General features: G+C 46.6%; 1 protein-coding gene across 1 annotated transcript in view; it reads right to left on the bottom strand.

Annotated features, from left to right (window-relative positions):
- Nucleotides 1–18,890, bottom strand: part of LOC139241170 (ATP-dependent RNA helicase DDX39A) — a 28,353-nt gene extending 9,463 nt beyond the window's left edge. The window contains exons 1-7 of the mRNA XM_070869828.1: nucleotides 18,795–18,890; nucleotides 17,376–17,588; nucleotides 16,167–16,294; nucleotides 15,040–15,132; nucleotides 9,619–9,802; nucleotides 7,152–7,270; nucleotides 2,199–2,330 (exon numbers count right to left, since the gene is read on the bottom strand). Coding sequence (XP_070725929.1) covers nucleotides 2,199–2,330; nucleotides 7,152–7,270; nucleotides 9,619–9,802; nucleotides 15,040–15,132; nucleotides 16,167–16,294; nucleotides 17,376–17,583 — 864 coding nt within the window. The 5' untranslated portion in view covers nucleotides 17,584–17,588; nucleotides 18,795–18,890. The remainder of the gene's footprint in view (nucleotides 1–2,198; nucleotides 2,331–7,151; nucleotides 7,271–9,618; nucleotides 9,803–15,039; nucleotides 15,133–16,166; nucleotides 16,295–17,375; nucleotides 17,589–18,794) is intronic.
- Between the last annotated feature and the right edge of the window lie 3,783 nt (nucleotides 18,891–22,673).

Raw genomic sequence — 22,673 nt, forward strand, 5'->3', positions numbered from 1 at the left:
TGATGGACATAAATGCCCTCATTCTGTGCTGCAAATTTCTTTGATTCTATGGCTCATGACAAAGATTGAGGCATGTGGAGTCAGGGGGCAAATAGCTGAATGGATAGCAAATTGGCTAAAAACATAGAAAGCAGAGAGTAGAGGTAAAGGGTAGTTATTCCAATTGGAGGAAGGTAGAAATCAGTGTTCATAAGGATCAGTGCTGGAACCACTTATTTAGAATTTAATGATTTGAACTTGGGAATAAGCAACTCTCAAAATTTGCAGATGGCATCAAACTGGGGAAGGGGGGGTATAGCTAACAGTGAGGAACAATGCAACATAATAAAGACATTATGAAACTTGCAGACCGGGCAGTTAAGTGACAAATGAATATCAACAGATAAATGTGAGGTGATGCACTTTGATAGGAAAAGAAAGAAAGAAACATCACCTACAGCTTAGAAAATAAGGAAGTGAATGGGGTAGAAGGGATCGAGGGATACAGGTGTACAAATCGGTAAAAGCAGCATTGCAGATCAGCAAAACAATTAAAAATGCTTTGGGATTTATTTCTAGTGGTACAGAACTCAAAAGTAGTGAAGTTATGTTAAACTTGTATAGGACCCAAGTCAGGCCGCACTTGCACAGTTCTAGTCTCCATAATATAAAAAAGGGACACTGGAGAAAGTGCAAAAAAGATTTACAGGGGCGGTGCCAGAACTGAGGGATCACAGCTGCCAGGAAAGATTAAACAGGTTGGAGCTTTTTTCTTTAGAAAAGAGAAGACGCAGAAGGCCCGACTGAGGTCTTTACCGAAACTAGGGACCATAAATACAAGATAGTTACTCATTAATCCAATAGGAGAGCAGTTAGAAGTTGGAGCTTGCTACCACAGGAAGTGTTTGAGGCAAATAGCTTAGATGCTTTCAAAAGGAAACTAGACAAGTATGAGAGAAAAGGGAATAGAAAGATAGGCTGAAATCGAGTAGATGGAATGGGAGGTGACTCGTGTGGGGTATAGCAAGCTCGTGGGGCCATATGGCCCTCTCCTATTATGTTCTTATAAACAACAGCACAGACTGGTTGGGCCGAATAGGCTGTTTGTGTGCGGTATAGTCTGTGTAATAATGCTGGAGGTCCTGCTAAATGCCTTGATTACATCTGGGCAATGCTGGTGCTACTGGAATGAATGGAGCTCAAAATATAGCTGGGTGAGCTCTGCTAAGTTTAAAGAACAGCCCTTTAGTGTTTGTCGAATCAAAAAACAGTTTCTTTAGAACTCTCTAAATGTTGAGAAGCTAGGAACTGTGGATGAGCAGAGATTCAGCGGTTCATGTACAGAAATCACAAAGCTAGTGGACAGGTACAAAAAATAATTAGAAAGGATAATGGAAAGTTGGCCTTTATCTCAAGAGGGTGGAATACAGAGGGTCGGAGTTATGTACAGAACTCTGGTTAGATGCTATCTGGAGCACTGCGTTCCGTTCTGGGCCCCGCACCTCAGGGAGGGGGTGCCGCAGATTCACCAGAATACCAGGGATTAATGGGTTAAATTGAGGACGGGTTACATCTTGCATTCTCTTGAATATGGAAGATTAAGGGGTGATCTAATTGAGGTGTTTAAAAGGATTAAAGCATTTGATAGTGTAGTTGGAGAGAAACTATTTTCTCTGGTGGGAGAGACAAGAATAAGGGGGCATAACCTTAACATTAGAATCAGGGCATTCAGGAGTGATGTCAGGAAGCACTTCCACACACAAAGTAAAGGGTCGTGGAAAGCTGGGACTTTCTTGTCCAAAAAGGTGTTGGGGCTCAGGTCAACCGAAATATTTCAAAATAGAGATTGACTGATTGCGGTTAGGCGAGAGTATTAAAGTGTTGGGGAGTCCAGGTGCAGACTGATCATGATCTAGTTGGACAGGCTTGAGGGGCTGAATGGTCTCCTTTTCCCATGCTGGGGCTGGCCATGAAAGTCAGGCTGTGATGTGCCCACCTTAGTTGCCCCCTCAACTAGAAGCACAGCTCTGCATCCTAGTAGCCAGCTCACCAATTCAGAATTCACACCACCCACCGGCCTCTGCGGTGCAAAGATACAAGCCAATGCCTTGACTAGAACAGAATGTAAAGCCTCATTAGTTGGAAATAGTTGAGTTTTACCTGTACCCTCTGCACAAAGCCAACTCCACTTGATTTTCATTCAATGCACGGTGTCTCACCTGATTAAACTCCAAGACGTCAAGTAAATCAAAGAGCTTGCGGTTCTTCTCATTGTCCTTTAGCTTAACATAATATTGCTGCAATCCATGGAGTGTCAGCTTAGTTTCATCGTCAACAAACACCTCCATGGGCTAAACAAGGGAGAAAAACCAGAAACATGTGATATTTGCTGCACTGCTTGCTCTGCTCCTCGGGGCCATTTGCCATTATGGATTTTCACAGCAACACCAACCTAGCTAAACACATCAACACACCTCAAACCAAGACCAGAGTCAGGCATTCCAGCATCATTTAGCAACAGGCCAGCTGGCAGAAACCAGTCTCGGCTCACCCAGCTGTTCTTTATACGTTAGCTTAGAGACTGTCCTTTAAAGACCGGCCACAGAGGGGGGAAGGCCACTTGGCCCATCCAAGAACAAACCTACTGCCCCAAAGTAGCCAGCTGATTCCGGGTTTAGTCCCCACTAACCTACACGGAAGTCTCTGCTTTTCATTGCGACGAACTTCCATACATGGGTCCTCAGCTCTCACGTGGCAGTTTCAATGTGCCCCGTCTCCCAGGTCTTCCTCAGAGGATGACTGAAGTTAGGGATCAATGCGCACACTCCTCTCTGCACTGCTTTCAGAGGTCGAAGTGTCCCTTTGTGTGTCAGTAACCAGAACTAGAGCACTCAGGGTGTTGCCTGGCCAAAGTACTGCAGTTTCTGAAAGCTTCCATGCAAGTTTAGGATGCTCTCAGGGGCCATTCTATCACCGGAACATCCCTGAGCCAATACTATACCCAGCCATCATGTACACACGTCATTCGAGCAGGGATCATTGGGCAGCAATGGATTTCTTGCCAAGTCAATCTCTCTCCCAGGAACTGCTGGGGCCAATTGCTGTACTCACAGACCTGGATTTCCTGGTTGAGAATCCAGTGCATCACCTGCCCGTCAACGTTTGACACAATGAAGAATCTCAAGCTGGTTTCATGTTGGCACCAAGAGAGGCCGCTATTGAAATACCGACAGTCACACAGCTCTGCAGCCAGAGCCACTCGGGCAGTATCTGGAACACAGACTGGGAATGGGCCCTGGTGTGTTATGGCTGTACATGGTGCATTCGAGGCACCACTTTATCCACCTGGCCAGGCCTGGGGGCAGGGGGGGAAAGAGAGGTGCCTGCACAGGTACTAAAATGTTGCTATCTACTCTTATGTTAAGATGCTTGTGTGTGTGTGTGTGTATGTGTGTTATTTTCTGTGTGTTCCAAAGGGAAGCTACAAGATTGAAGATAAAATCAGTGGACTCACAGGTTTCTGCCAATCTACATTTCTGTCAACCCATCCTCACCATCTCAAAAAGAGCGGAGACTGTCTCCAAACACGGGTTCAAACTGAATTATTGGTACTGACAAAATCACAACAGACAGTGCAAACCAGTCTGCAGGTTGATGTTACCCAGCCAGTGGAAGTTACTGTGTCATGGGGAACAGAGTAAGACCCAGTCAGATGGTTGCATTTCTTATTTCTCTGCAGATCCAACCCAGTTAACTACTCAGCTGCTAAACGAAGGTACCACAATTGGGGCAGCACTTCCAGATCCAACACTCAATTACCTGCAAATAACAGGCACAACTTGGCACAGACTCAACGGGACTGCTCATTTAAATACTTTATCGACGGCTAATCCTGGAATCAGCTGCCCAAAAGGGAGACTTAGCACAACTGTTGTTGCACACCCCAAACTGGAAGTAGGCAATTGGACTGTCAAACACCATAGCTCGGTGAGAAATACCCACCAGTAGGAGCTTCCATGCAGCCAACAGAACACTTACAAGTAAGAGACTCCCAAGTGTCTCTGAGGGACCTGCACAATTTTCACATAAGCTATGGTACAAGTGGAAAGGTTTTTAAGGAATGTTTATACATTAAAACCTATTTCACCATAATACCTTAGCATTTGGTGCATAATGTGGAGACGATCTCAAATTAAACACAGAAATGCTGAAACTTCCCAAAGACTAAATGCATCCTACTGTATAAACATTCCCCACATGTGCAACAGGTTTCAAACTGGCAGCACAGGTCCCACATCACAGAGCCGTGAGGTTTAACCTCAATGGCCATCCTGTGCCTGTTTTTGGCCAGCACTCATTCTGGGATAGCCAGCAGCTCGAGCTGGGTGTCTGCCCCCTCCCCATCACCGAGCTCCATTCCGAGGCAGGCCACTCACACTGGGGCTCCCCCCGCTACAAGTTGGCCGGTCTCAGATGGGTCAGGTAACCCAACATCCGTCACAGGTAAACTTCCTCAGCTGTCCCCCCCGCCCCCTTTAAAGTTCAATCTGTTGAACCCCAGCATAAAATAAATGCAGTATTGTTTGGTACTTGTGGTTACAGCTAATCTGAACAATTTTCCCCCCCACAGGCTTGCCCTAAAGCATAGCAATGGACTTTAACTAGCTATATACACATAGCAACACTATAGGACATTGCTCCTTGGTCACATAGGAGTCAGACAGGAATACAGACAAGTTAAATTAAAGCTATACACTAACAGTTGAACAGAAGAACCAGCCTAGAGTAACACTAAGATACAGACCGGAAGGTCTCGCATGCGATTCAGTCGGCGGCTGCTCGGTCAGGCAGGGGGACACCACCCCGCTGAAAGGGGAGGCTCAGCGAGATCCCACTATTATACACAGCCCACTGAACGTTCAGGCTCACCTGTCAAGAATGGCCACGTGAGTGAGGCACAAGGGCAGCTACGCCCATGGAACGGGATTCCCCCACCAGCTGCAGTCAGCACACCCGGGAAGGGCAGAATGAGGGGGAATACAGAAGGATCAGCCAGCAACTGTTCGCAGGTGACATGAAACTCAGAAATGTAGTGAACAGTGAGGATAGTAACAGACTTCAGGAGGACATAGACAGACCAGTGAAATGGGACCACACAGCGCAGATGAAATTTAACAGAAAAGTGTGAAGTGATGCATGGTAGGAAGAATGAGGAAAGGCAATATAAACTAAATGGTACATTTTAAAGGGGGTGCAGGAACAGAGACTTTCAGGGGTATGTACACAATCTTGGAACTCTGTTAATAAAACACATTGGATCCTGGGTTTTATTACTGGAGGCAGAGAGTACAAACAAGGAACAAGTTAAAAGAGGGCAATGCCAGGTGGATGCAGAGAGGATATTTCCACTCATAGGGGAAACTAAAACTAGGGGACAGTGTCTCAGAATAAGGGACTGCCCATTTAAAACTGAGATGAGGAGGAATTTCTTCTCTCAGAGGGTTGTAAATCTATGGAATTCTCTGCCCCAGAGAGCTGTGGAGATAGACAGATTTCTGAGCGACAAGGGAATAAGGAGTTATGGGGAGCAGGCAGGGAAGTGGAGCTGAGTCCATAATCAGATCAGCCATGATCTCATTGAATGGCAGAGCAGACTTGAGGGGCCAGGTGACCTACTCCTATTCCTACTTCTTGTGTTATGTTGGATTGTTGTAAAAACTCAACTGGAACTAATGCTCTGCACATACCCGGCCTGGCCTGTGTGCAACTCCGGTCGCACACCAATGCCCCCTGAAGTTATAACTTAGTTTTACATATTTGGCAACCAGAGATGGGCAACCAGAGATGGCCTTGCCACATGGGGAATGATTTTTTTTTTTAAATCACACTTTCAGCAAAACATCTCTATTCCTGATTCACTGATCATAACCACAAGTACCAAACAAGCCTAGATTCATGTACACTAACAGTTCAAAGTCCCACTCCATAAATACCATGCACATTCACAATTAACCACAATGTCAATGCACCGCCCACTGGGCAATCTGCCAGCCAGCCATTCCTGGCTCTCGGCAACATTGAGCCGCTCAGTGGTTGTAAAATGGTTGCCATTGGTTGCAGGAGTCTGCCACTATGCCAACAGTCACCTCAGTACAGTCCGCTGCATACAAACCATTCCACAATAAGAAATGGAACTTTGTAAAGCTGTGTTGAAGATGGAGTCGTCTCGCAGCCATCCTTGACCGTTGCAGGTCTCAAGGTCAGCAGCACAAAGTGTGAACCAGTCCATTGGATGGATAACATGATTAACCACAAGTGGCTACTGCTCGCGTTGGCCACCGCTCGCACCCTAGCGATAAAGGAGTATCTTCTTCCGTCCGACGACAGCAGGGATCACCTCTGAAGATACTAAAACTACATCTCTCTTCAGAATATATCTAATAACCAGGACTTTGACAAACTCTTTAGCTGCTTCACCCCGAACCCGCCGGTCTTCTGGAGATCGCAGATAATTGGACACTGTGCTAGGGCACTAAACTATAACTTCCTTCGCGATCACGAGCGCAATCTTCCGGGCACTGCAACTAGTAGCTGGCTGAATACTGTAGAAGGGGAGGTGTTGGGACTCTCCTCACAACCCTGAGCCGGACCATCTTTCACGGAACGCAACTATCAGCGAGTGGAACGTGCCGATCTTTATCAGGAGAAATGAGCTAACGCGTTGGCCTCAACTGTCTACGCCCGAAACCGATGATCTTCCGGAAAACGCAACTAACTGCTCTGAAAAGCTGTGGGAAGCCTGGTGTTACCATAACTCTGCCGACGGTTTTCGAATATAACTGTGCTAACTTATTAACATAGACCCGAGTACGACCGAGTCTGCCACAAGGACACGCTTACGATCTCTCCTACCATGAGCATTTCTACAGATGGATGGATAAAGGTGGCCACAACCTGTGGCTCCTTAGTCTAAACTGCACTATCTACCACTAGCTGGTGAAAACCGAATCTTGCAAAGGGTACAACTGTGTGGTGATGAGCTTCAGGGAGCAGCAGCGCGCCGTTCCATTCCATTCCAGATTGGGGGCTTGCTTGACTCTTAGGAATACAAGCACCCTTGATGGTGGCTCATCAATAACTTGTGGGTAGTGGTAAGAAAGATGAATAATTACATCCTGCATGAACTTGCGGCAGACGGGACGGATCTCCTTGCTTAGGGTGGCGCTGAACATCATAACCTGCTTTTCATGAGGAGTCAGACGGAAAATATCCTGGACATCTCTGCGCATGTCTGCAAACAAATCAAAACAAAAATATCAGTGCCTGTTACTGGGCAATCCGATACCCGAGGGCATTGCCAGTGATAGATCACAGTCCGGCTATTCATGGAATCTGCAGGGACAGACCAGAGGCTGGGATTCCTTACATTAATACAAACTGTAAACAGTTGAGGCCCAAGTACTGATCCTTGTGGCACCCCACGAGTTACAAGCTGCCAACCTGAAAATGACCCGTTTACCCTTACTGTTTTCTGCATTAATCATTTCCCCTCATCTACCATGCGAATTACACCCTCAAATAAACTTCCAATAGATGTGTCCAACATGATTTCCCTTTCATAAAACTACGTCGAATCTGCCTATCATAGTGATTTTCCAAGGGCCCTGTTATCATGTCCTTAATAAGATTCCAGCATTTTCCCAATGTCAGGCTAACTTGCCTATAGCTCCCCGTATTCTCGCTCCCTCCTTTCTTGAACAGCAGGGTTACATGTGTCACCTTCCAATCCACTGGGACCGTTCTGGAATCTGGGGAATTTTGGAAGATCACATCCATTTCTTTCAAAACCCTAGAATGGAGGCCAGGTCAAGGGGATTTGTCAACTTTTCGTCTCAGTAAGTTCTCCAGCACTTTTTCTTTATTATTAATTACTTAAGTTCCTCACTCTCATTCTACTGTGTAGACAGAATTCCCTATTATAATTTCTCCTGTATCTGCCACAATGGGACCCGTGTTTACTTTTGCAAATCTCTTCCTTTTACATACTTGTAAATGCTTACAATCTGTCTTTATATTTCTTGCTCGTTTACTCTCATTCTATTTTATCCCTCTATCAATTTCTTGCTCATTCTTTGCTGATTTTTAAAACCCTCCCAATCATCAGACTTACTACTCTTTCTGGCAACATTGTAATTTGTAACTGCCTTTTTAAATCTAATACTAGCTATAACTTTAGTTAGACATGTCTTTACCACTTTTCCAGTGGAGTTTTTATTCCTCAAGGGAATGTATATTCATTGAAAATTATTTCTTTAAGTGCTTGCCATTACTTCCCAATCTACTTCAGTCACTCTGTCCCTAATAGATTCTAGTAACCTCCCCACAACAGACGTTAGACTTATAACTATAATTATAACTTAAACTGGATCTATAATTCCCTGGCTTATCTCGCTTAACCTTCTTAAATAATGGAGTAACGATGGCAATTTTACAATCCAAGGGCACAATTCCCGTTTTGAAAGATCATGTCTGGAGCATCTACAATTTCCTCAACACCCTGGGGTGGAAACCCTCGGGCCCTGGAGATTAGTCCATCATTAGTCTCATTATCTTCTCTGTTACCTTTCTTCAACACACATTAAATCTAGTAAATTCCTCCCCTTGATTTAGTTTGAGTTTTCCTCATATCTGGTACTTTATCCTCTTCCAAAATAAGTATTTAGTAAACATTGTAAGTGACTACACTCCAAAAGTACTTAATTGGCTGTAAAGCGCTTTGAGACGTCCAGTGGTCGTGAAAGGCGCTATAGAAATCCAAGTTTTTCTTCTAAGTCTGCCACGTCCTGATTTTCAATTCGGTTATCACCTGCACCGGTCATTAAGGGGCCTAAATTACTCTTAGCCACCCGCTTACCCGCGTTCACTTAATATATTTGCAAAAGGTGTTGACCTTGATATCCTTCGTAAGCTTCGTCTCATATTCCCTTTTAGCAACTTTCTTTGCATCCTTTTCCTGTTGTTTATCTCCCAGTCTGTGGGATCGCCGCTGCTCTTTGCCTGTGTAAGGCCTTTCTTTTGTTGCCCGAGGTTGTTTAATGACCGAAGTGGAGCTCTTGCCTTGTAGGGGATGTACAGACCTTGCATTCTACCAAATACTTCTTTGAGCACCTCCCACTGCCCGCCCCAGGACTTGGTGCCCAGGTGGGTTCGGCTGCAGCCAGCGTGACGTTGAGGCTGCCATTGATGGTTTGCTCTGCTCTCCAGCACTTTGTCCAAATGGTTATTCTTCAGCTGACCGTAGCCGATTCCACCAGAGGGTGGGGGCTCGGCGGGGATGAAAGAAGTGACTGGATATTAAAGAGGGGCAGGAAGCTGCCTGATTTTCCATCTTTGCTGAAACCAATTGTAGCTGCAGAGAAATCGAATGAAACCAGATGCCTTCCTGATCAGAATGACATTAACGGCAGACTATAGTCCTTTATTCTGCCCTTTGATAGATGTGATTTGCAACCACACATTAAATACCTGGTTTGGAATTACAACTTGCAGAACTGGGTCTGACAGATGAGAAAAATGCAGTTAATGCGAGTTAATAAAATGCTTTATCCACAATAAACAAACTGAGAAAGGCTCACTAACCGAGCTGCTCCAGCATCTTGTCACACTCATCCAAAACAAAGTGTTTGACGTATTTCAGATTGAGCGACTTGTTCCGTGTGAGGGCCAGGATTCGCCCCGGGGTCCCCACTACAATATGAGGACAATTCTTCTTCAGGATATCTTCATCTTTCTTGATTGACAACCCTCCAAAGAATACAGCTGCCTGATTAAATCAAAAGGTGCGGTTACAATCTGAGGGCTATCTGCAAAAGCACAGAACTTGGCGGCGAGGGCACGAGTCGGATGAATCTGCTTAACGGACTGAATTGCAGAGTGAGGGCTTTAAAAACGGGAACTTGCTGTGTGGGGGAATTGGCTGCGATGTAATTTAACCAAGGAGCAACAGTAAATATATTAAATAAATCAGTAAATAATTAGATCTAAAAGGATAAAATTAAGTAGAGGGTACGAACATTAAATAAAAATCTGGTATACATAAATATTAGCAGTTCTGGAGATACTAAACTAAGGACGGGGCCGATTAGAGATCATTAAGGTGCTCTTTGAGGCAGAGGACATGGCTGAGGTACAAACAGTACTTTGTATCGGTCTTCACTAAAGCGGATGCTGTCAATTTTCACAGTAAAGGAGGAAGTAGTAGAGAAATTGGATAGGATAAAAATAGATAGGAGATAAAAAGTGGGCAAGTCCGCAAGGTAAAAATTGCGGAGGTTCGGACCACAATCTTCCAATCCTCCTTGGATATGGGAGCAGTGCCAAAGGGCTGGAGGACTGCAAATGGTACACCACTGTTCAAAAAAAAGATAAACCTGGCAACTACAGGTTAGTCAGCCTAATTTCTGTGGTGGGGAAACTTTGCGACAATAATCTGCGACCAAATTAATTGGCACTTGGAAAAATGTGGCTTGATAAATGAACTGCAGTAGGGTTTTGTTAAAGGCAAATTGTGTTTATCGAGCACAATTGAGTTATTCGATGAGAGGGAACTGACGAGGGTAGTGTGGTTGATGATGTGTATATGGACATCCAAATTTTAGAAAGTGCCACATAATAGAATTGATAGCAAATTCAAGGAACAGGGGTAGTGGCATGTGTTGGCTACAGGACAGAAAGCAGTGATGAACAGTTGTTTTACAGACCGGAGGGAAGTATATAGTGGTGTCCTGCAGCAGTCAGTGTTGGGACCACTGCTCTTTTTAATATATATTAAATGAGCTGCACTTGGGTATACAGGGCATCTTTTCTAAGTTTGCAGACCACATGAAACTCAGAAATATAGTGAACACTGAGGAGGAACAGAAGACACAGACTGGTGAAATTAACAGAAGTGTGAAGTGATTCATTTTGGTAGGAAATGTGAGAAGAGGCAATATAAACTAAATGGTACAATTTCAAATGGGGTGCAGGAACAGAGTGGCCTGGGGATGTGCGTATACAAGTCTTTGAAGGTGGAAGGACGTGTTGAAAAGGCTGTTACAAAACCATAGAGGCAGAGAGCACAAAAGCAAGCAAATTATGCTAAACTTTTATAAAACACTGCTGGGCACCACACTTTAGGATGGATGTCAATGCTTTGAGAGGGTGCACAGGAGATTTCACTAGAATGGTACCAGGTGTAAAAGATTTCAGAGCCGAGAGAAGCTGGATTGGCTGCTGTTCTTGGAGCAGAGATGGTTAAGGGAAGATTAAATAGCGGTGTTCAAAATCATGACGGGTTTTGATAGTATATTAATGATTTAGACTTAAATGTAAGGGGCATGACAAAAGAAATTTGCAGATGATACAAAAATTGTCCATGTGGTTGACAGTGAGGAGGAAAAGCTCTAGACTGAAGGAAGATATCGATGAACAGGTCAGGTGGGCAGAATAATGGAATTAAATCCAGAAAGTGTGAGGTAATGCATTTGAGATGGGGCAACAAAGCAAGGGAATACACAATAAATGGGAGGATATTGAGAGGTGTGGAGGAACAGAGGGACGTTGGAGTGCATGTCCACAGATTCTTAAAGGTAGCAGGAAGGCCGATAAGTCAGTTAAAAAGGCAAAAGGACCGCTTTCCTTTATTAGCCAAGGCATGGAATACAAGAGCAGAGAAGTTATGCTAGAACTGTATACATCACAGTGGATAGTAAGGGTCTATTTCTATTGGGGGAGGGGTCTATTACAAAGGGGCATTGTTTAAAGGTGGTTGGTGGAAGGTTTAGAGGGGATTTGAGGGGGGAGCTTCTTTACGCAGAGGGTTGTGGGGATCTGGAACTCACTGCCTAGAAGAGTGTGGATGCAGAAACCCTCACCACGTTTAAGAGATGGTTGGATGGGCACTTAAAGTGCAGTAACCTGCAGGGTTACAGACCTAGAGCTGGTAATTGGGATTAGACTGGATGACCTTTTGTTGGACGGAGCAGATATAATGGTAAGTGCTGCAGGGAATAGAATAAGGCCAGGGTGATCTCCTGGACTAGTGTCGATCACCTGGATGGATCGGAGAGGAATTTTCCCAGATTTTTTCTCCCTAAATTGGCCTGGGTTTTTATCTGGTTTTTGCCTCTCCCAGGGAGATCACATGGCTCCGGATGGGGTGGAGTGTAGACGTTTTCAGTATAAGAGGTGTCGCAGTTGTGTGAGGCGGACTGGTTGCTCTTTGCCTTTCCGTCATTGTTCATAGGTTTATATGTAACCTTTAGGGCTGCTGACCGAGGGCTGTGTGGCTTTGTCGGCCAGCGCGGACACGATGGGCCGAAATGGCCTCCTTCTGCGCTGTAAATTTCTGTGTTTCTAACACTAGTTAGGCCACAGCCAGAGTACTGTGCGCAGTTCTGGTCATCACATTACAGGAAAGATGTGACTGCACTAGAGAAGGTGCAGAGGAGATTTACGAGGATGTTACCAGGACTGGAAAACTTTAGCTATGAGGAAAGATTGGATAGGCTGGGGTTGTTTTCCTTGGAACAGAGGAGGCTGAGGGGAGAAATTATTAAGGTGTATATTATTATGAGGGGCTGAGATAAAGTGAATCGGAAGGACCTATTTCCCTTACCAGAGGGGGCATAGATTTCAAGTAGTTGGCAGAAAAATTAGTGGAGATATATGGGGAAATTTCTTCACCCAGAGGGTGGTGGGGTCTGGAACTCACTGCCTGAAAGGGTGGTAAAGGCAGAAACCCTCACATTTAAAAAGTACTTGGATGTGCACTTAAAGTGCCGTAACCTGCAGGGCTACGGACCGAGAGCTGAAAGGTGGGATTCAGCTGGGTAACTTTTTTTCTCCAATCGGCACGGACATGGGCCGAATGGCCTCCTTCTGTTTTGTAATTTTTCTATGATTCTGTCCTATGACGGAGTAAATCAGGAGAAACTGTTTCCAGTGACAGACGGGTCGGTAACCAGAGGACACAGATTTAAGGTAATTGGCAAAAGAACCACAGGCGAAAATTGGAAAAATATTTATGTGGTGAGATGTTATGATCTGGAAAGCAATGCCTGAAACAGTGATGGAAGCAGATTCAATAGTAACTTTCAAAAGGGAACTGGATAAATATTTAGAGAAATTTGGGGAAATGGCAAGAGTGGGACTAATTGGACAGCTCGTTAAAAGAGCCGACAAAGGCACAATGGCTTCCTTCTGTGCTTAGCATTCGATGAACAGTGTGCACAGGAACAGCAGGAGGCCATTCAGCCCCTCGAGCCTGATCCACCATTCAATGGGATCATGGCTGATCTGCAACCTAACTCCATATACCCACCTTTGCCCCATGTCCCTTAATACCTTTGGTTAACAGAAATCTATTAATCTCCGACTTAAAATTAACTGACTTAGCATAAACTGGAATTGAATGTACTATCTCCAAGTTTGCAGATGACACTAAGCTGTGTGGCAGTGCGAGCTGCGAGGAGGATGCTAGGAGGCTGCAGGGGGACTTGGACAAGTTAAGTGAATGGGCAAATGCATGGGAGATGCAGTATAATGTGGATAAGTGTGAGGTTATCCACTTGGTGGCAAAAACAAGCAGATTATCTGAATGGTGCCAGATTAGTAAAAGGGGAGGTGCAACGAGACCTGGGTGTCATGGTTCATCAGTCATTGAAGGTAGGCATGCAGGTACAGCAGGCAGTAAAGAAAGCAAATGGCATGCTGGCCTTCATAGTGAGGGGATTGGAGTATAGGAGTAGGGAGGTCTTACTGCAGGACTTTGGTGAGACCACACCTTGAGTATTGCATGCAGTTTTGGTCTCCTAATCTGAGGAAGGACATTCTTGCTATTGAGGGAGTGCAGCGAAGGTTCACCAGACTGATTCCTGGGATGGCAGGACTGACATATGAAGAAAGACTGGATCGACTAGGCTTATATTCACTGGAATTTAGAAGAATGAAAGTGTATCTCATAGAAACATATAAAATTCTGATAGGATTGGACAGGTTAGATGCAGGAAGAATGTTCCCGATGTTGGGGAAGTCCAGAACCAGGAGTCAGAGTCTAAGGATAAGGGGCAAGTCATTTAGGACTGAGATGAGGAGAAACTTCTTCACTCAGAGAATTGTGAACCTGTGGAATTCTCTACCACAGAAAGTTGTTGAGGCCAGTTTGTTAGATATATTCAAAAAGGGAGTTAGATGTGGCCCTTACGGCTAAAGGGATCAAGGGGTATGGAGAGAAAGCAGGAATGGGGTACTGAAGTTGCATGATCAGCCATCATATTGAATGGTGGTGCAGGCTCGAAGGCCGAATGGCCTACTCCTGCACCTATTTTCGATGTTAGCGGAAGAGTATTCCAAATTTTTACCACCCTTTGCATATAGAAATGTCTCCCAACTTTACTCGAGAAAGGCCTGGCTATGTCCCCTAGTCCTAGATTCCCCAACCCATTGTATTCCATTCCTCTAGATATAAAGGCCAGCATTCCACCAGCTTTTTTGATTCTTTTCTGCACCTGTTCATGTGGGATGTAAGCCTGGTGGAAGTTGGAGTAAAAAAAGGGAGGCCATGAGGATAAGAGCTTTCAACTGAAGAACATGGTGATGGGAGAGAAGGACACGACGTCTGGTAGTTTTGATTGAGCCGAAAATTAAGTGCGGAGAATGGGAGGCCGGTCAGGAGAGCAAAGGTGACCAAAGCATTGGATGAGCGTTGCAGATGAGCTGAGGTAGGGACTGAAGCAGCTGATGTTACAGAGGTGACAGTAGGCGATCTTGGTGATGGAGAAGATACAAGGTCAAGTCAACAGTGGCCGGGGGGAACAAGAGGGACTCCAAGGTGATCCCAGCAGCAGTTACCAGACCCACCCCCACCCCCCGAGGCTGCTGATACCACAACACGGAAATCAGTGGAGCAGCATCCAGCTGAAAGCCTCCAATGGCCGCAGTCCTCACAAATGGCTGGATTCCCTCAATCAGCGTGTAGGCATCAGGCACACATACAAGGTGCTCTCCGTGGACACTTACCTTGATGTTTGGCATGTACTTGGAGAACCTCTCATATTCTTTGCTGATTTGGAAAGCCAGCTCTCTCGTATGGCACATGACAAGAACAGACACCTGTTTTGGAGATAAAATTGGGGGGGAAAAAATGAGATGTGCAGCCACTCTGAACGAGGTTATAAAAATGTTACATCTATTGGCTGATACCTGGTGTGCTAATGAGCTCAAAACAAACTATACCGACTTCTCCCAATACGGATGCACAGTCAGTGTAACATGAAACACTGGCGTGCCTGAATATTTGCATTTTGATGATTCGAGTTTTTAAAAAAAATTTAAGCTCCTGCAATAAAAAGTCGAATTTTTGTTGAGCAAGATTCTGACGGTCACAGAGGACTCATCTCAAAATACTTTCAAATGCAGAAAATATTTTCTTCAAAACTATCTGAAATATAGATTAGCAAAAGTCCACACCCGAAGTGTTAACTTTTCAGTTCTCCGCAATAGCCGAGTGTCTCTGGCATTTGTTTGTTTCAAACCCTAAAGTTGTCTGCCAACTTTGTAAATGTGTACACCTTCCAATTCTCGTTTCTCTCCTCTGGGCACCAGCTGCCATCAGGCAGCTCAACTGACCACTCTTCAATGCTGCTCCTCCCAGAGATCCCCACATCCCCTTCAGCAGGAATACCAGCTCAATGTTTAGCTCACTAGCACAGTGGACCTGAAGCCGGAACCTTCATTATCTTCCACAATGAAAGGACTGTAGATTATTCTTGATTATTCCTGCAGAATAACCAAGAATTCCCAACTTTTGGTCGTGCACTTAACAATAGCCCGGACACAAGGCCAAAGAGAAGCACAGTACAAATACACAGAACCCAGTGTCTGCGAGGTTGATTTGTGAGACAGGAGCAGATAACATCGACAGGCTGTGGCATCCCTGGAACGGATCCAGTAAAGCTCCAGTGGACAACTGGGATAGGCGGCAGTGGGATCAGGCCCAATTTCTATCTAAACAAGCCAACAATCACCAAATCAGGATGCCCAGCATCGGCAGCATTGTGTGTGTTAGGTGAGATATCAGCGTGTTAAAGTACAGATTGAATACACTATTCATTAAGGGACCCTGCCAGGCTCCTCTGACAAATTACCTGCCCATCAACGGCTTCCAACTGCTGCAGAGTAGCAAGGACAAAAACAGCGGTCTTTCCCATTCCAGACTTGGCCTGACAGAGGATGTCCATCCCGAGAATGGCCTGAGGAATGCACTCGTGTTGAACTGCAGAGAGGGAGTAGAGGCATCAGTTATTCCACCGCACGACACATATTTGGGCCTGTATCCAGTTCACATGTAATTCTATGGAGCTCTGGCCATTTACTGGGGGGGGGGGGGGGCAACACATATTTGGGTAGGTATCCAGTTCACCGTGTCATTCACCTCTTCCTAACCTGCGACTGTGCCCCCATCACTTTCGCCGTGAGTGATGGAAAGCACAGAAACAGGCCATTCAGCTCCACAGAGCTTCCTCCCACTCCTCTATCGCCATATCCTTCCATCACTTTCTCCCTCATGTGTTTATCCAGCTTCCCCTTAAATGCATCGATACTATTCGCATCAACTACTCCATGTGGTAGCGAGTTCTACATTCTAACCACTCTCTGCGTGATGACATTTCTCCTTAATTCCCTACTGGATTTATTAGTGACTATCTTATATTTGTGGCCCTAGTTTAAGACTTCCCCACAAGTGGAAATATCTTCTCTATCAAAACCACTATCAAGTCACCCACCCCTCAGCCTTAGGTGGAAAGAGAAGAGCCCCAGCCTGAAGGTTAGCACAGCTCACTATCTAGTAAATAATATGGAGAGTAGAACTGTAGTGTATTCCAAGTGTGGTCTAACCAAGGCTATCTACAAGTTTAACATAACTTTTCTGCTTTTCAATTCTATCACTAGAGAAATGAACCACGGTACTTTGTTTTATAACTTTATTAACTGCACCGCTACTTTGTAATTTTTGTCTGTACCCCCAGACCCCTTTGCTCCTTTACCCTATTTAGACTTATTTTCCAATCTGGCCTCATTATTCTTGCTACCAAAATGCAACACTATATTGAAATTAATTTTCTAATTAAAAGCATTCTGCAAGTTTCTCATTATCTAGTATTTTGTCGCAATCTTCCTCGGTAATAATTATATCCACCAATTTGGTGTACCTGCAAATTTTGAATTCAAGAGGTCGAAGATGAGCCATGATCTTATTGACTGGTGGAACAGGTTTTATGGCCTACTCCTAACTTTTATAACCTGCAGGGATAGAGACACATGATCTACACATGCGGGAAACAGTCGAGGATTACCTTCTGAGGGATGCTCAAAGCCGCAGTCCACAATGGCCCGCAGCAGCTCCGGTTTGAGGAGGAAATCCCTGAAGCCAGAGCTGTGAATGGACACATAGGAACCCTTCACGTCCTTCTTAGTGGGAGCTGCTGCTGGCTCTGCTGTGGTCTGGTTCTCGTCATCCTCTTCGTAGTCCAACAGCTCATTCTCAACATCATTCTCTGCCATCGTGTCTGATGGAAACAAACATCAACTCTTACAAGCTTCAGAAAAGAGAATCCCACAAATCTTGGTTCCTATCCATTTCTGAATTTCTGCCAATCTTTCTACAGTGAAAGCACTTTATAAATATATTAAGGCCAGCTATTGTTGGTAAGGTGAGGAGGTAGTGCAGATAAAGGGACACATCTCTGCCAGGGCAGGTATAGACACTCCGGAGTACAGCTCCCTTCCCAGGGGTCTCGCGCTCTCCTCCTCGCCCCCAACCCCCTAGCCTAATCCCCGCACCCCCCAAACCCTCCCCTACACCCCCAAGCTACCCTAAACCAGCCCCACACTCTATCCTACCCCTAACCCCCTACCACTCTATCCTACCCCTAACCCCCCCCCACCACTCTGTCCCTAACCCCCTACCACACTCTATCCTAACCCCCCCCCCCCAACCACACTCTATCCCAAACCCCCCCCAAACCACACTCTATCCCAAACCCCCCCCGAAACCACACTCTATCCCAACCCCCCCCGAACCACACTCTATCCCAACCCCCCCCGAACCACACTCTATCCCAACCGCCCCCCCCCCAAACCACTCTATCCCAACCCCCCCCCGAACCACAATCTATCCCAACCACCCCCCCAAACCACACTCTATCCCAACCACCCCCCCAAACCACACTCTATCCCAACCACCCCCCCAAACCACACTCTATCCCAACCACCCCCCCAAACCACACTCTATCCCAACCCCCCCCCCCAAACCACACTCTATCCCAACCCCCCCCCCCCCAAACCACACTCTATCCCAACCACCCCCCCCCCCAAACCACACTCTATCCCAACCCCCCCCCCAAACCACACTCTATCCCAACCCCCCCCCCCAAACCACACTCTATCCCAACCACCCCCCCCCCAAACCACACTCTATCCCACCCACCACCACCCCCCACTCACTGCCCGTAACACTGCGTCCCCCACCCCACTCCCCACCCCACTCCCCAAACCCCACTCCCCCAGGGGCTCTGTGCTCCCTCGGGTCTACCCCCACCTATCCCGGCCTCTCTCCCACTCCCCCCGCGCTGAAGCCGCGTGCTGGGGTCCGTAGTCGGTGCCGAGCCTCCGCGCTGCCGCTACTCCCCGGGGTGGGGACCCCGGCCCGGAGCCCAGCCGCTCTTCCCCGGCCCGGAGCCCTTCCTCCCTCCCTCACTCACTCACTCACTCACCCGCTGTCGCCTCTCCCGCTCCTTCTGCAAATGGCCGCTCCGCGCGCTCTGTGCGGGTGAGGCTGCTGCCGGATGTCCCGCCCTCTGTTTCACGCTGATTGGTCAGGCCGCCTGCCAGTCTGTTCATCCGACAAGTTCAACCGCGTTGATTGGCTGTTCCCCATACTGCTGCAATGACGTCATGGCCCGCCGATTGCCTGAGGCGGCTGTCAATCAACCACATTCTTCAACAAACTTTATCAACCGGTGCAGAAAGGCCTGAGCTGTCCTCCCTCAAACTCTAGCCTGCTCCCCACTGCACCCTTCCCATCCCCCTCTCACTACCCATCCGCCCCCCTCATCTCCCTCTCACTACCCATCCCCACCCCTCATCTCCCTCTCACTACCCATCCCCACCCCTCATCCCCCTCTCACTACCCATCCCTCATCTCCCTCTCACTACCCATCCCCACCCCTCATCTCCCTCTCACTACCCATCCCCACCCCTCATCTCCCTCTCACTACCCATCCCTCATCTCCCTCTCACTACCCATCCCCACCCCTCATCCCCCTCTCACTACCCATCCCTCATCTCCCTCTCACTACCCATCCCCACCCCTCATCCCCCTCTCACTACCCATCCCTCATCTCCCTCTCACTACCCATCCCCACCCCTCATCCCCCTCTCACTACCCATCCCTCATCTCCCTCTCACTACCCATCCCCACCCCTCATCCCCCTCTCACTACCCATCCCTCATCTCCCTCTCACTACCCATCCCCACCCCTCATCCCCCTCTCACTACCCATCCCTCATCTCCCTCTCACTACCCATCCCCACCCCTCATCTCCCTCTCACTACCCATCCTCACCCCTCATCTCCCTCTCACTACCCATCCCCACCCCTCATCTCCCTCTCACTACCCATCCCCACCCCTCATCTCCCTCTCACTACCCATCCCCACCCCTCATCTCCCTCTCACTACCCATCCCCACTCCTCATCTCCCTCTCACTACCCATCTGCCCCCCTCATCTCCCTCTCACTACCCATCCGCCCCCCTCATCTCCCTCTCACTACCCATCCCCACCCCTCATCTCCCTCTCACTACCCATCCCCACTCCTCATCTCCCTCTCACTACCCATCTGCCCCCCTCATCTCCCTCTCACTACCCATCCGCCCCCCTCATCTCCCTCTCACTACCCATCCACCTTCCTTCCCCTTAGAAGATTTGGTAGAGGTGTTCAAAATCATGTGGGGTCTAGACAGAGTAGATAGAGAAAAGTGTTCCCATTGGCGAAAGGGTCGAGAACCGGAGGATTTAAGGTGATTGGCAAAAGAACCAAAGGCGATACGAGGAAAAAATATATTACGCACTGAGTGGTTAGGATCTGGAATGCACTGCCTGAAAGGGTGATGGAAACAGACTCAATCTTCCCTTTCAAAAGGGAATTGGATAAGTATCTGAAGGAAAAAAATTGCAGGGCTACAGGGAAAGAGCAGGGGAGTGGGACCGTCTGACAACTGGCACAGGCTCAACGGGCCGAATGGCCTCCATCTGTGCTGAAACCATTCTAGGATTCCCTCTCCCCGTGACACCACACATTTCGCACCCACCCCCTCTTCCCCCACTCTATTCTTTAAATGGCAAAATGCTCGGAACTGTGGATGAGCAGAGAGATTTTGGGATCCAAGAAGTAATAATTAAAACGGCTAATGGAATGTTGGCATTTATCTTGAGCTGGAATATAGGCCTCACTCCCCATCACTACCAATCCTCCTGTTGCGAAGGATATAGAGGAGCAAATTCACTGGGAGATTACAGAGACATGCAAGAACTATAGAGTAGTGGTAATGGGGGACTTCAACTGTCCTAATATAGATTGGAATAGTAACCGTGTAACGGGCAGAAAGGAGGGAAGAAAGTTCAGAACTTTATTGATCAATATGTTTCTGGCCTGACGAGGGAGGAGGCATCGCTGGATCCGGTTCTGGGGAATGAGGTGGGTCAGGTGGATCAAGGTTCAGTCAGGGAACATTGATCATAATTATATAAGGCTTAGATTAGCTTTGGAAACAAACAAGAGCAATCTAAAGTTAAAAATACTTAATTGGAGGAGGGCCAAGTTCAGTGGGTTGAGAACAGATCTGGCCTGGGAAAATAGGAATAAAAGATTGGCAGGCAAAGCTAGTGAAACAATGGACTGCCTTTAAAGAGGAGATGGTTTGGGCACAGTCGAGGTACATTCCCACGAGGGGAAAAAGTCAGAGCGCCCTGGATGACAAAAGAGATAGAGAATAAGATGAACATAAGAAATACGAGCAGGAGTAGGCCATACGGCCCCTCAAGTCTACTCCGCCATTCAATAAGCTCATCGCTGTTCATCGGCCTCAGAGCCACTTTCCCGCCTTGATTCTTCTAGAGTCCAAAAATCTAGCTATCTCAGCCTATATACTCAAAGACTCCACATCCAAAGCCCTTAGGCAGAGAATTCCAAAGATTCACAACCCTCTGAGTGAAGAAATTCCTCCACATCTCAGTCTTAAATAACCTACCCCTTATCCTGAGCCTATGTCCCCTACTTCTAGACATTCCACCCAGGGGAAACATCCTCTCAGCATCTACCCTGTCAATCCCCTTCAGAATCTTATATGTTTCAATTAGATCACCTCTCATTCTTCTAAACTCCAGAGAGTATAGGCCCATTCTACACAATTTCTTGTAGGACAGCCCTCTCATCCCAGGAATCAATCTAGTGAACCTTTGTTGCACCGCCTCCAAGGCAAGTACCGGGTATATCTTTTCATCGATAAGGAGACCAAAAGTGTGCTGTACAATTGTAGTAAGACTTCCTTACTCTTATACTCCAACCCCCTTGCAGTAAAGGCCAACATGCCATTTGCTTTCTTAATTGTTTGCTGTACCTACATGTTAACTGTTGTGTCCTTAATTGCTCTAATAACAAGGCAATGTGTTGTACTTGAACTGTAGTGACCTTAGTCCTTTATTTGCTAACTCCAGAATGAGGATCACACCTGGTGGCCTGCCTTTTATACTAGGCCAGGCACACCTATACAGGTAACCTACAAGTCTCCCACTGCTGTGCCCTCTGGTGGCACACCTTGTGATCGTACTAACAGTAGCCATGTCAGATACATGACATTAACTTGCAGTGATTCATGTACAATAACACCCAGGTCCCTCTGAACACCAACATTTCCCAATCTCTCACTGTTTAAAAAATACTCTGTTTTTCTATTTTTCCTACTAAAGTGGAAAATTTCACATTTCTCCACATTATATTCCATTTGCCATGTTTTTGCCCACTCACTTAGCCTGTCTATATCCTCTTGAAGTCTCTTTGCATCCTCCTCACAACTTACATTCCCACCTAGCTTTGTATCATCAGCAAACTTGGATACATTTGGTCCCCTCATCCAAACCATTGATATAGGTTGTGAACAGCTGGGGCCCCAGCACTGATCCTTGTGGCACCCCACCCCAAAAAAACAAAAAAATACAAAACCCCCCCCAAAAAAACACAAAAAAAGGGCCTTGAAAATGTTTGGTGTGTCCCCCAGATCGGGGGGCACGATTTAATGTTTAGTTTCCTCCCAAAAGAGTTGTGGCACCCCACTCAAAAAAAAAAAGGGCATTGGAAAATGTTTGGAGTGGCCCCCCAATGGGGGGTACTTGATTTAAATGTTTTATTTTGTCTCCTCTAAAAGAGTTGCAGCACCCCACTAGTTACAGTCTGCCAACCTGAAAATGACCGGTTTATTCCTACTCTCTGTTTTCTGTCCGTTAACCAATCCTCAATCCATGCTAGTATATTACAAGTTATGATTTTCTAAGTGCCCTGATACCACTTCCTTAACAATGGATTCCAGCATTTTTCCC

This window comes from Pristiophorus japonicus (assembly GCF_044704955.1).
Source record: "Pristiophorus japonicus isolate sPriJap1 chromosome 24 unlocalized genomic scaffold, sPriJap1.hap1 SUPER_24_unloc_1, whole genome shotgun sequence".
In the NCBI taxonomy this organism is placed as follows: domain Eukaryota; kingdom Metazoa; phylum Chordata; class Chondrichthyes; family Pristiophoridae; genus Pristiophorus; species Pristiophorus japonicus.